Source organism: Myxocyprinus asiaticus, chromosome 9 (assembly GCF_019703515.2).
Source record: "Myxocyprinus asiaticus isolate MX2 ecotype Aquarium Trade chromosome 9, UBuf_Myxa_2, whole genome shotgun sequence".
Lineage (NCBI taxonomy): Eukaryota > Metazoa > Chordata > Actinopteri > Cypriniformes > Catostomidae > Myxocyprinus > Myxocyprinus asiaticus.
In genome coordinates this window covers 26,425,363-26,437,734 of record NC_059352.1, presented here as the reverse complement: position 1 = coordinate 26,437,734, position 12,372 = coordinate 26,425,363, and the positions used below count along the sequence as shown (strand labels likewise).

Below are 12,372 nucleotides of genomic sequence, written 5' to 3'. Positions count from 1 at the left end.
AATAAAGCAGCGTTTTCATTCCATGTGTTCAAGAGAACAAAATCGTCACTTCTGGGGAAATTAGAGATGGAAATGGAAGTTGGAGCCACTTGGGAACCCACTGTGGCTCTTTTATTAAATTTAATAAATCGTGGCCTGGGTAGCTCAGCGAGTGAAAACGCTGAATACCAACCCTGGAGTCGCGAGTTCGAATTCAGGGCATGCTGAGTGACTCAAGCCAGGTCTCCTAAGCAACCAAATTGGCCCAGTTGCTAGGGAGGGTAGAGTCATATTGGGTAACCTCCTCGTGGTTGCTATAATGTGGTTCTCGCTCTTGGTGGGGTGCGTGGTGAGTTGTGCGTGGATGCCGCAGAGAATAGCGTGAAGCCTCCACACGTGCAATGTCTCTGTGGTAACGCGTTCAACAAGCCACGTAATAAAATGCATGGATTGACTGTCTCAGACGTGGCGGCAACTGAGATTCGTGGTGAGTCACTATGCCACTATGAGGACTTAGAGCGTATTGGGAATTTTTTTATATATATAAATCACTGTTTAGAGTGCACAGACATGACGCTCTGACGAAATTCATGTTTGCAGGTGATCTGCGGCAGATGCCTTTAATCTGGGAGAAACAGTGCATCAGACCTTTCTGGGATGTAATAGTAGATAATAATTGTGATGACAGGATTTGGCCATGCAAAAATGAAAAATTCAGAATGAGCAGAGCAACATTTGAGATGATATGCAATGATATTGGTCTGCTAGTTAATCCTCTTATGAGATAATTATTCAGTCACGTCTTGTTGAGGCAAAGTACACATTCATTTTTTGATGCGCATCTAGGATTTTTCTTGGTAAATTTGTTTCTATCATAGTTTATGTGCATGTCTTCTAACTGAATAAAAACTTGATCCAGCTCAATTTAGTTAACAAGCTATTTGCATCTCGAAGCGCTGTTGCCATATTGCCTGGAGACACAGATCAAAATCTTTGTCTGCCGGTGCAGTGGGAGAAAGAGTATTACTAAATACCATGTAAAGTTTAGTGTAGTATTTAAAGTTTGGTATAAACTAAATGTTTATACCAAATAAAAGTTTATGTACTTAATAAACTGGTTGTTTTGATTTTTAAATGGTAACCAGTTGTTTAGTGCTATAATCTGGCCAACGGGTGAAGAAACACAAAGGAGCAAATATCAGAGTACTTAGTAAGAAAAGAAGGGCTATGTCGTTAACCAGGATAAAAAAATAAAAAATAAAAATAAAAAAACTTTCAGCTGGGTGTATTCTGATCACATCTTTTAAGATAAATCTAGGAACTGTAAGGATATCTCCTGTTGTTACTGGAGCAAAACAGACTGGCCAGCTAAAGGCTAAAGTACAGTTTAAAGGCAGGCTAAAGTTTACCTGGCTGTTTCTCCCATTTGTAAGTATTTTTTCTGTTGCTGTCTTGTCCCTTTAATAAAATATTTTTATCTCTTGTACACCTGTGTAAATACTGAATGACAAAGAATTTAATCGTACAACACAAGCATTCTGTACTTTGTTAACATTAAGAAGTCAGTACTCCAGACAGTTAGCATCAGCATGCTAGCTTGCTTCATATCTTGTGTGTAGGCTCTTATTTATTCAATACTCCGATATTAAGTGTTTGACCGTGTATAATTTATTAAATTTATTTTCAAGTAGACAATATTCAAGGCAATACAAAACTTGATTGGGTATCATCTCTAAATTCCAGATTAAACATTCTCACTCATTGTAAATGCAGCAGGTATCAGTGAAAACAGAGCTATGAGACTATGAATAAAGGGAATAAGTATATGCTGAGTGTGTAAAATGACAATAAACAGAAAAGTAATGATTACACAAGAAGCATGTTTAACATGTTTAACAAGCGTACTGCAGAATCTATACAAAATAATACAGTTAACATCACATTTAAGATGGAGGGGAATCCCATGAAAACAGATAAAAGTGATTTAAATAGAAATATTATTTTGAGCATTGAATTCAATTACATTGAATGACTTCAGGTTAAGAAACACATAGGCCAGATGCAGTAACATCTTTTATGTCTTTATCTGAACAAAGTAGCATTTGCAGATATAAAGTTTCTGCTCATCTTTAAGAGGAAATAATTCGTTTTATATTTAGCATGTGCTACAATGTGTTGTTGTTAACAGACCTTTGCTGTGGCGATTATGCTTTCATCTTCTCAATTGTTCTTTCCCACTGGTAAATGTTTAAAGTCCAGCACCCATCCACAGACGAAATAATACATGATTTTAGAGACTTGAATATCTTTCCAGACTCGTGTTAGCACTAACAGTGTGCATGAAGTATTGAGGATATCATAGCACATGGGTAATATGGAAGGATCCAATCCACCAAATTAGTTTATCTTCATATTTATCTTCTCATAAAACCTTTTTGAAATATTATCCAATGTTTCTATATACACTTAAATGTTTTTCGCTGTAATAATGTTTCAAACTTCTTTATCTTGTTGGTGCTGTAGAAACACACTGATTTGTTTACCAGTGTCTCCCCCTGACATGCCGGTGGGGGCGTGTTTAATGATGTAATCAAATACTATCTGTGTTCATGCTTTTCCAATATTTGCACAGCATTACTAAATTCAGCAAAAGAAGCTTCTTAATAATTAAAGTCTGTCACCGGTCTAGCAACTTTCCCCTACCCATGAAATTTTAAATTTTCTTATTTATTACATATTCATTACACTCTTATTTATGCATTACATAACAGCTTATGTGAACATCTCTTGTGTAAGACCTTCATAATTTATTTACTGTCTTTACAGAAGTGACAGAGTCAGACAGACTGTTGGGAAATAAAATTCGATAACGATTTGACAAAAGCTGCTCACATTTCTCCGAAAAAAAGAAAAGAAAAGAAAAAAGAGAACTATCATTTTTCCGGATGTCTGCATCTCCTTACTCTTTTTCCCTCAAACACACTAATCAGCCTAATCAGCTCGAACAGGCAAAGGAGAAAATAGTCCCTTGTTTTTCATGTATCTTCATTCAGGAACTTAGGTGTCAGAGGTGAGCCTCTGGGATGCAAACTCAAGTGTAAAAGTAGCAAAGATGTCCTCCTCGTCAGTAATGTAAAGATACCCCCTGTCAAGAAGCACACCTTGAGTGAGACAGATGGTCTCATATTGGTTTTATTTGAAAGGCTGCCACATGGCCTCAGAAAACACTGTCCAAATGTATCAACAGGATTTCAGTATGATTGTGATTGATACTGAGAGACATATACTCACTCAACAGCTCAACAAACTGATTCTGTAAGCCCTGAATACTGCATTAAAACATTGTGGTAGATATAACTTATGGAACAACCATTTAAAAAGTTCAAGCATTACCTAAAGGAGCTATTTCTTCTTGATCTAACCCTTAAAATGAGTTTTTTTTTTTTTTTTTTTTTTGGTGTAACATTATGTATTCAGGTTGATTCAATGATGCCAGTTAATATTTTTGACTTGAATAAAACCAGTACATTAAGATGTTACCACATGAAGCAAATTTTTAGGTTTAATCCCCCCCCCCCCCCATTTGTTTTGACAGTAAATGGTGGCAGAAAGCATGGAAAACTGTTTTTCATGAAAAAAAAAAAGAAGCTAGCTCCTCTACATATCGCTAAAAAATAGAATAAAATTAGCCTTCAGGTTCAAAGCTAGCTAGGTTTGCTATAGTAACACAGCTAGTTATAATCATTGATTAAATGAAAGTATGACACAAAGCCATCATAAATACAGAAATATTCTTAGCTATAGCTACTATTATTATAATGATATGAGTTAATAACATACCTGAAATAAAAGGTTAAACAGCTCTGTTGACGGAATCCAATAAATGTGAAGCCCTCTGTTTTTTCCTTACAAAAATCGAGAGTTCATGGCAAATTTGCCGCAAACTTGCTGCAAATTCGCCACTGATTATTTTCACATGCAAATGAGCCTTGCAGCAAAATGTCCATTGTTGCCAAAGGATTGCTGCAGGTTCACTTCTACTGGTGAAGTGCTGCAAACTTCTGGCAAACAAAATGAAACACAAGGTCACTGCATTTGAAAAGAATGAGTGGCAAATTTGCAGCAAATCCCTTACAAATTTAACAAAATTTGCGCAGCACATTTAATTTAGCTTAACCAGACAGTTTAAAGGTAACAGCTAAAGTTTTGAGAACTATTGGCACAGAGAACTACAGGTTTGGTTTCTCTGTTCGCGCTGGTCATTTTGCCACCACTTCCATCTGTGATGTTGCCAAAATATTGGTCTATACATTATGTTACCCCAACTAAAGTTTTAATGGGTTAGATCAAGTACAAATAGTTCCTTAAAGGGATAGTTCACCTTAATTTACTCCTAATTTACTGGAATGTTGTTCCAAACCTGCATGACTGTCTTTATTCTGTGGAACACCGGAGATATTATGCAGAATGGTGTGTTAGGCAGAAAGTGTTAGGTGATCTCCGTCACCATTTCTTCAGACTTTCTTTGCATCTTTTTGTCATACAATAAATATGAATGGTGACTGAAGCTGTCAGTCCTCAATATTCTCCCTAACATCACCACCAAAAAAAGAAAGCATGGAACAACATGAGACAGAAATGACAACAGAATTAAAATGTTTTAGTGAACAAACCCTTTTAAATAACAACTGCCTGTCACATTTGTTTACTATATAATGCTGCATTACATGCCTGCTACATTATATAACCATATTTTTTATTGCCATTTACATCTTTGAATATATAACAGATTATAATCTGAGTGTCTGATGCTCTACTTTAGCGAAATGCAGACAGTAGACAGAGCAGTTTCACAACATCAAAAGCTGTATTCTTCATGCAAATTAATGATAAATTGCTGCTAATAGAACATCAATAATCTTTTAACACAACATCTTTCTCTTAATACATTTTGTCTAAATGCTAAAGGCTACACTTTTGACACAGTGGAAGAGCTCGGGTGTGGTGTCCACAGCAATTAAGTAGAGTCTACAAGTGAACAAACACATTAGAGCTCCACTAGTGATTTGAATCTGCCGTTCCTCTATTTTGTAGAAGTCTAAACCTCTGAGAGACATTTGAGCGGAACTGAAATCTAAAGGAATCGTTGATGGTTGGCCACACCATTCTCTAGACACTTTTTTATGAAAAGAGCTGTTATCCTTGTCCTTTGGGAAGAGACAGATACCACTGATCATGTTGTTGCAGTTTGATCTAATTATTATTTATTATAATTTGCGCTTTTATAATTTGCATGTAGTTTTTTTTTAACAGCATTATATGTAAAACCAATTATCTAATCTTGATTAGCTCACTGAGGATTGCTTGACACATTAATATTCTGAGGATAGTGACTCTAAATCTCTCTGTCTTTTTCTTTCACTGGCTATTCTGTTGGGAGAGGCCTCGAAAGGTCATACTGAGACCCTCTCGCATAAATCAATAACTGTGACAGTTGTAGGGTCTCTAGTCCCTCCTGCCTTTGGCTGCTGTAGTCTGGGCCTGCACACTCACAGCAGTGTCACACAAGCATGTCTCAGTCTCTTTTTCTGAGCCCAACTCAAAAGACAAGAGCCCAAGATGAACTGCTTTTCACCTCCTTCACAAAAATCACAGTCAGAGCCAGAGCTGAAGGCAGCATGAAAGAGCCAACGGTCCCATTGCCTGTCAGCCTATTAGAGTGGCAGAAAAAAGAACATTATCGTAAGATACTATGCCAGGAAAAATTATGAGAGGACTGTATCTCCAGATCTCTGGGAAGTCAAGGAGACAGCATTCACAAGGCAGAACTACATCAAGGGATAATATACAACACAACAGCTCTACAGTGTAGCTATGTCTCAAGCAGTCTTTTTTCAAGAGGTCCCCATTAGTCAGACAATTTAGAAAATGGGAAGATTACCTTTCTGCATTTTTCAAAATTTAATTGGATTAAAAAAAGACTGAAGAAGCTCCTCTGTACATTACAGAGGCTCTATTGAGGGTAATGTCCAATTGTTAACCAGCAGTGCAACTGACTCTAAGTTAAGTATTTGACCTATAGTGCACCTGATGCTTGTAAGACATTTATAATTATAAATGTTTTAATAGTAATTTTTTAGGTACTCAAAGCACTTTACACAGTATTGGGGGAATCTCCTCAACCATCACCAGTGTTCAACATCCACCTCGATGATGCTACAGCAGCCATAGTTCCCCAAAACGGTCACCACACATTAACTATCAGTAGGTCCCTATGAAATCCATTTTTGTTTTTTTCCCAAATTCCATGTTTTCCATTTTATTTTCTCCGAATTCCGGGTTTTAAAGTTTAATTACATTTTATCATAAAAAAAAAAAAAAACCCATCTAATCAAAGAATTCTGTATCAAACGAGAACAGAACAATTACATTTCAACATACCATTGCATTATTTTTAGCAGATGAAGAGCTTTTATAATGATCCTCACAGCACAATCCAAAACCCCAAATTTGATTATTGTTATTATTTTTTTGTCAAATACAGAACTGCACTATTGAGCATCACGGTATTAATGAAAGCAGCGATGAAGACACTGCTTGTGAGGCACTGCTTAAATATAATGTCATTATTATTAATATATTATTATTAGCATTATTACTACTACTACATTGATTATTTCATTTTGTTATACAGAAGTAAAAAAATTCTGTCGCATGTTTTTTTCAATTTCATGTTTAGTTAAATGGTGCTTTTATTTTGACATTTCACTGCAAAACCATATGTTTTCGATGACTTCACTTCTTATCTCTGGAAAAGCCGTTCACTCTATGGGCCAATGTGCTTATTAAATAGCTAAAGGCTATTATTTAATTGTATGCATTTATAGTATGTCAGTGAAAAAAGTGATCTTCTCTTTGTCATTTATACACACACAGATTGAACATGATTTTAATGATGTGATTAGTGTTTAAGCAGTGGCTTCACACATATTCTCTTACTGTTGAAGCTCAGCTCATGCAAACTGTATATCTGTTTAAATAAATCTCAGCCTTTTATGTTTTAATCAACACACTAGGACATATTACAATTTTAATGTAATTAATTGTGCATTTATGCATTCATTTTATCCCAAATATTTCCAATTTCGTGACATTCCGTGTTTTATAGTTAATTCCGTTTTTACGACTTGATTCGGCGATTCCGTCCGTGTTTTCCGCAGTGCGGAAATCATTAGGCCCTATATCGGTGGAGAGGAGAGTACAGTGATGTAGTCAATTCAGGGGATTATGAAGCCATGATGGAAAGAGACCAATAAACAAACTTGGCCAGGACACCGGGGTACACCCATACTCTTTTCAAAAAACACCCTAGGATTTATAATGACCACAAAAGTCAGGACCTTGGTTTAACGTCTCATCCGAAAGATGGTGCCTTTTTACAGTATAATGTCCCTGTCACTATACTGGGGCATTAGGACAGACTGCAGGATGAGTACCCCCTGCTGGCCTCACTAACACCTCTTCCAAGAAGGATATAGCTGCAGGCTGTGCTCCAAAAAGGGATGGGAGCTCCAAATCACCAGAAAAGATATAGGGAGCCCCTTACCAAACCCTTTCCCTAACCTTGCATGAGTGGAAGTGACACCCCCTTTTGGAGTTGGCACAACCCCCTTTTGGAGTAACCACGACCACATCTGGAGTAACCCATCCCCATTTGGAGGTCTCTGGCCTGCAGCTATACCTACTTGCCTCTTCCAGCAGTAACCTTATTTTTCCCCAGAAAAACTCCCATCCAGGTATAAGCCATGCTCAACCCTGCTTAGCTTCAGTGGGAAACCAGGTAAGAGCTGCAGGGTGATATGCTGCTGAATCAACTGAAATACATCAGGTAACACCAATAATAGTTATTCTTAAGGCTTAGATAAAGTAGAAATAGATCCTTAAGGGAAAAAATTGTATTACAGTGTCTACCACCATGTATTAAAGCTGAACATCTGAGAACAAGCAACTACAATTCCAGAGAGCTGTGGACACATTTATGGAATTTGCAAGTAGACCTGTTTAGAGACGATCCATAAAATACTGAATATGCACAAGATGCCTAAGCTAATTAAAGTGAATATGAAGGATGGGAGGCACCTGAGCTTTTTGCCAGAGTTCCGTAAGGTGCTTTATCTTAGGCAGACAGTGCGGTGCAAACCAGCGAAAGCCACAGCGAGATATTACGCACACAGAGCTGCACTTGGACTATTTGTGATGACCATGTATGATAGTGAACGCAATGCACTACGTTGCTTGCAACTTAATCTCTTACAGCTGTATGGCTGTAAAGGGCAGGAATCACCCAAGCAACTGGAGTTATTTATAGCAATTATAACATGTTGTTACATCAAAGGTGGGTGCTCAATAGTTGCTTTAAATAGGCCAAATAACCATAAAATTAAACTACTTTGATATTTATCTACAGTACCATCAATGCACTATCAATGCACTTGCTCTCTTTGTTTTTGTGATGAACAAGCATGATCAAGTAAGTTGTCCTGCCATCACAATACAAAAGACTCTTTCTTTGTTTGGCACAGTGTACCAAATCCTACTGTTGTTTTAGATGAATCAGGAGAATTCACTTCCCTCACCTGTGAGAGAATTTTAGTATATGTTCAGTAAGAAATATTGATTTCCAATGCCCCCTAGTGAGGTAAGAGGCTGAAAACTTTAACATTCAAGTTTCATTTTAATGGTAAAAACCAGCAAAGCATAAACATCCTTAAAGTGGCTGATGTGATAGCTTTGAGGAATGCTGACTTCCTTGCATACTCATGAAGTTTTACCACATACTGATAAATAGAAAATGTACCATTTGCTTTTAACCCTTCAGGCAGCCTTAGTGCTTTTGTGTTTAAGCATGCATAATGTGGATAATGCATATTATTTGCTTTTAATATAAATTAAAACACTTGTGCAGGCTATAAATACTCAGTTGTTAAATGAATTTACATGAACGCCAGAGCAAAACATTAAAAATCTGAGATGGCTTCAAGGGAGAATGAACCATCACTGTCAAGATAAGTGTGTCTATTTAGGGGGGAGGAGCTGAAGAGAGCCCAGTGAAGGACAGATAAGACTTCTGCTTTGCACGAGAGAACATTTCCTCTTAAATTACCTCCATACCTGACAGGGAAAATGTGATATCTTACTCTCCCTAACTCCCCAAAGCCTGAAACAAAAGCCTCTAACACGATGAGTACAGTTATGAATAGGACCAAATGAGACTCTTATCAAGTGTTAGATTACCTTTGTGCTGAAAACACATCTATTTTCTGTCTCCTGTAACATTTATAACAGAACAAGTAAAGCGTATATATGCAAAGAAAATTTTTACTTTCCTGGCACTTTTTTTACAGTATGATCCAAATGCCATATAATCTAAAACCTATACCTTTATAGAAAGCTTAGGATGTCTCCTACCTAAGTCAAAAACAAAAAATAAGAAAAACTAAAAACTGGGAAGAAGAACATTTGAAGACCCTTATTTGACCAAGTTTCAGATTTGTATCAGGCAATACTGGTAAAGTGCGACACTTATTGCCAAAGTGGGACAATTCGAATAGCGATTAACAAATATCAACTTGTTAAATCAATAAGTTGTTAATTCTTCTTAAAATATCCATGAAGATTAACCATTTATAATGTTTTTAAATATTAGTGTAAAACACTAAAATTCCCCTCTGGAAAAAAAAATGCTGTTCAATATTATTTATATATAAAGTTAATAGGCTCAAAGATTAATATAAAAGCTCAGAAAGCATGCACATCCACAACACAAAGGTGCAGATGTGCATCTAAAACAAATCATCAAAAATGGGAAAATAGGCTACATTCATTTGAATTTCATTTGTATGCTACATAAAGATTAGAATACGATCAAGAGAACAAATTGAAAGAATGAATTTTCTTTTCATTGCATGTAAATACACTGCACTGTGCACTATGCATTGCACTACACACATGTAAATACACTACGAAATGCACTGAACTGCACTGCACTGCCATTTAATCATTATTTTTGCTATGTAAGTTAATAATAAACGAACTACTCCTCTGGTAAATGACCTTACCAGTATCACCCTGTCAATATGCCTCTGGTAAAGTGGGACAGAGGAAAACTTATTCTATAGAAAATATCTATTTCTACATTTTTTGATACACTTTTACAACATAAGTCATTACATGTAACATTTACAAAAATTAAGCCAACTCTTACTAATATTTTCCTCAGATGTCTGTCATTTTCCTTAATTCTTATCCCAGTGGTGGTCATGACATAAGCTCTGCCAGGGGTCCCAATGTAACGTCAACTTACATCAACATACAAACCCAAAAAGTTAATTGTTTACTTCCTAAAGAATAGTTTAGTAATGTTTTTTAACCATGTAAGAAATACATCATATGGAAATATAGTAAAGGGGATCAAGCTTAACTGTCCCACTTTACCCTTTATCCCACTTTACCCATATTCACCCTACTCATGTTCTGTGTTGCACACAGTATCGTTTTAAATAGATATGATGTATAGCCTATACTTTACATACACTGTATGTATATGCTGAAATGGTGGCCAATCTAAAGAAAATAAGGGTACAGAATACAAAGAGTTTATCCAGCATTAACTAAGGAATATGAAGGTAACGGAAGACATCTTTAGCAGACCATAGAGACCAGGGGTATCAGAAAGCTTCTCTGGTTTCCCAAGAAGCTGTAGAAGAAGTCATTAAATATTCAACTGCTAAATTACTTCGGAGCTGTAAGACTCTGTAGTAAAACACTGCCTGCTTTTGTTTAGCAGTTATATAATTAAGAGATCTTCATAAAACAGTCACACAATCTATACCCTGTGGTTGTCATTTTAGTATGCATTGAGGTTCAAAAGAAAATGGGTATAGGCACACTACAGTGCAGGATTAAACTTATTTTGCACATAAAGTGATTAATGGATTTCAAACAGGCTTCTTCAGAACTTCAAATATGTAGGCCAATTTCTTATTCCCCAATTAACTAAAAAGGGTAATCCACTATGGATGATGCTACAACCGAGTGTGCAACTGAGTGCAAAATATCTTTGAAGTGCAAAACCATACAGAAGAGAAACATGGTGCCAAGGTTTTATGGCTGGTAAACAGTATTTTTCTTTTCTTTTAATTTTTCAGAGAGCTCATTTTATTGTTCAAATAGCTCAACTGGCATCTGACTAAAGTATATGTCATTGTCATGTATGCTAGAGATGAACAGCAGTGACTTAACGCTGCTTTTGTTTGCTCAAGTTTGCAGTTCCATTACACAAGTATAAATAATATAACTTACCATTCCAAAGCATATTTGCCATATCTTATATTAAGGAATTAAAATGCATAAACATCATCAACATGCACACTGAGGCAAGACTCTTCTGGACCAGGACATGTTAAAATATAAAGCTTTGACACATTATTTGTATGTATTGTTTACTTAACTTTACACCTAACATGCTTGGGCTGTGAATGCTCATCATGCCAACATGCATGTCCAGTGATTCCAGTGTTTCAGTGCAGGTGGTGAACTACAACAATAACAATAACAATAATAGCAATCTTAAAAATAAAGAATGCAAAGAACGTCTTATATGAACAGAGTCTTACCTGCAAATGCCCCTGGTACATATTTAGTGAAGGTCCCAGACTATGGATCTCAGTTAGATGAACACAAGAAATATGATGACAGTTCTAATGTTTATACGTGCAAGAGTGTTCGGAAACTACTGAAAATAACTGCTTTTGAGATTGAGTCCAAAGAGGCAAGACGGAACACGAGAGCTGTCTTTGAATCAAGTGCTGAAATTACGCGCACACCATCGCTTTCGACACCAATGTACTTTATAAGAGCTGAGGAGCCTTCAGCGCTGCTGGTTGAAAGCTTCACACGCGCCGGCGAGTCTCTTCACCAACTTGCTCTGGCGCGCGATGGATGCGCTGATCATCATGCCTACGTCGTTATCGCAGACCCTGTGTGACTCTGAGGGTTTTGTCGTAGTTGGTCTGATTCTTCAGCAATTCCTCCTCTCTCTCTCTCTCTCTCTTTCTCTCTCTCTCTCTCTCTCTCTCTCTCTCTCTCTCTCTCTTCCACTGCTCCTCTCCCCAGTCCAAAAGATTTAGGCGGAGTCGTTTCCGGCATTCACAGAAGCATCGCCCTGAACGCACAGATGCTCAGTCCAGGTGTTGTCGGCGTTTTAATGTGCAGTTTCTAATGCGCTGTTCAGATTTTGTGTTGCAACTTTGTAAATTCCACGGTTATAGCATACTCTTCATGTGGACTGGATAATCGAGCAAGGAGGCGCAACTTACATTTGTTACATAATTG

At 36.9% G+C, this 12,372-nt stretch overlaps 1 protein-coding gene across 4 annotated transcripts in view; it reads right to left on the bottom strand.

Moving 5' to 3' along the window:
* LOC127445616 (PEX5-related protein-like) overlaps positions 1-12,144 on the bottom strand; it is a 164,463-nt gene extending 152,319 nt beyond the window's left edge. For all 4 annotated transcript variants that reach the window (XM_051705792.1, XM_051705794.1, XM_051705793.1 and 1 more), the window contains exon 1: positions 11,655-12,144. In XM_051705792.1, coding sequence (XP_051561752.1) covers positions 11,655-11,675 — 21 coding nt within the window. In that variant the 5' untranslated portion in view covers positions 11,676-12,144. The remainder of the gene's footprint in view (positions 1-11,654) is intronic.
* Positions 12,145-12,372: the final 228 nt, after the last annotated feature.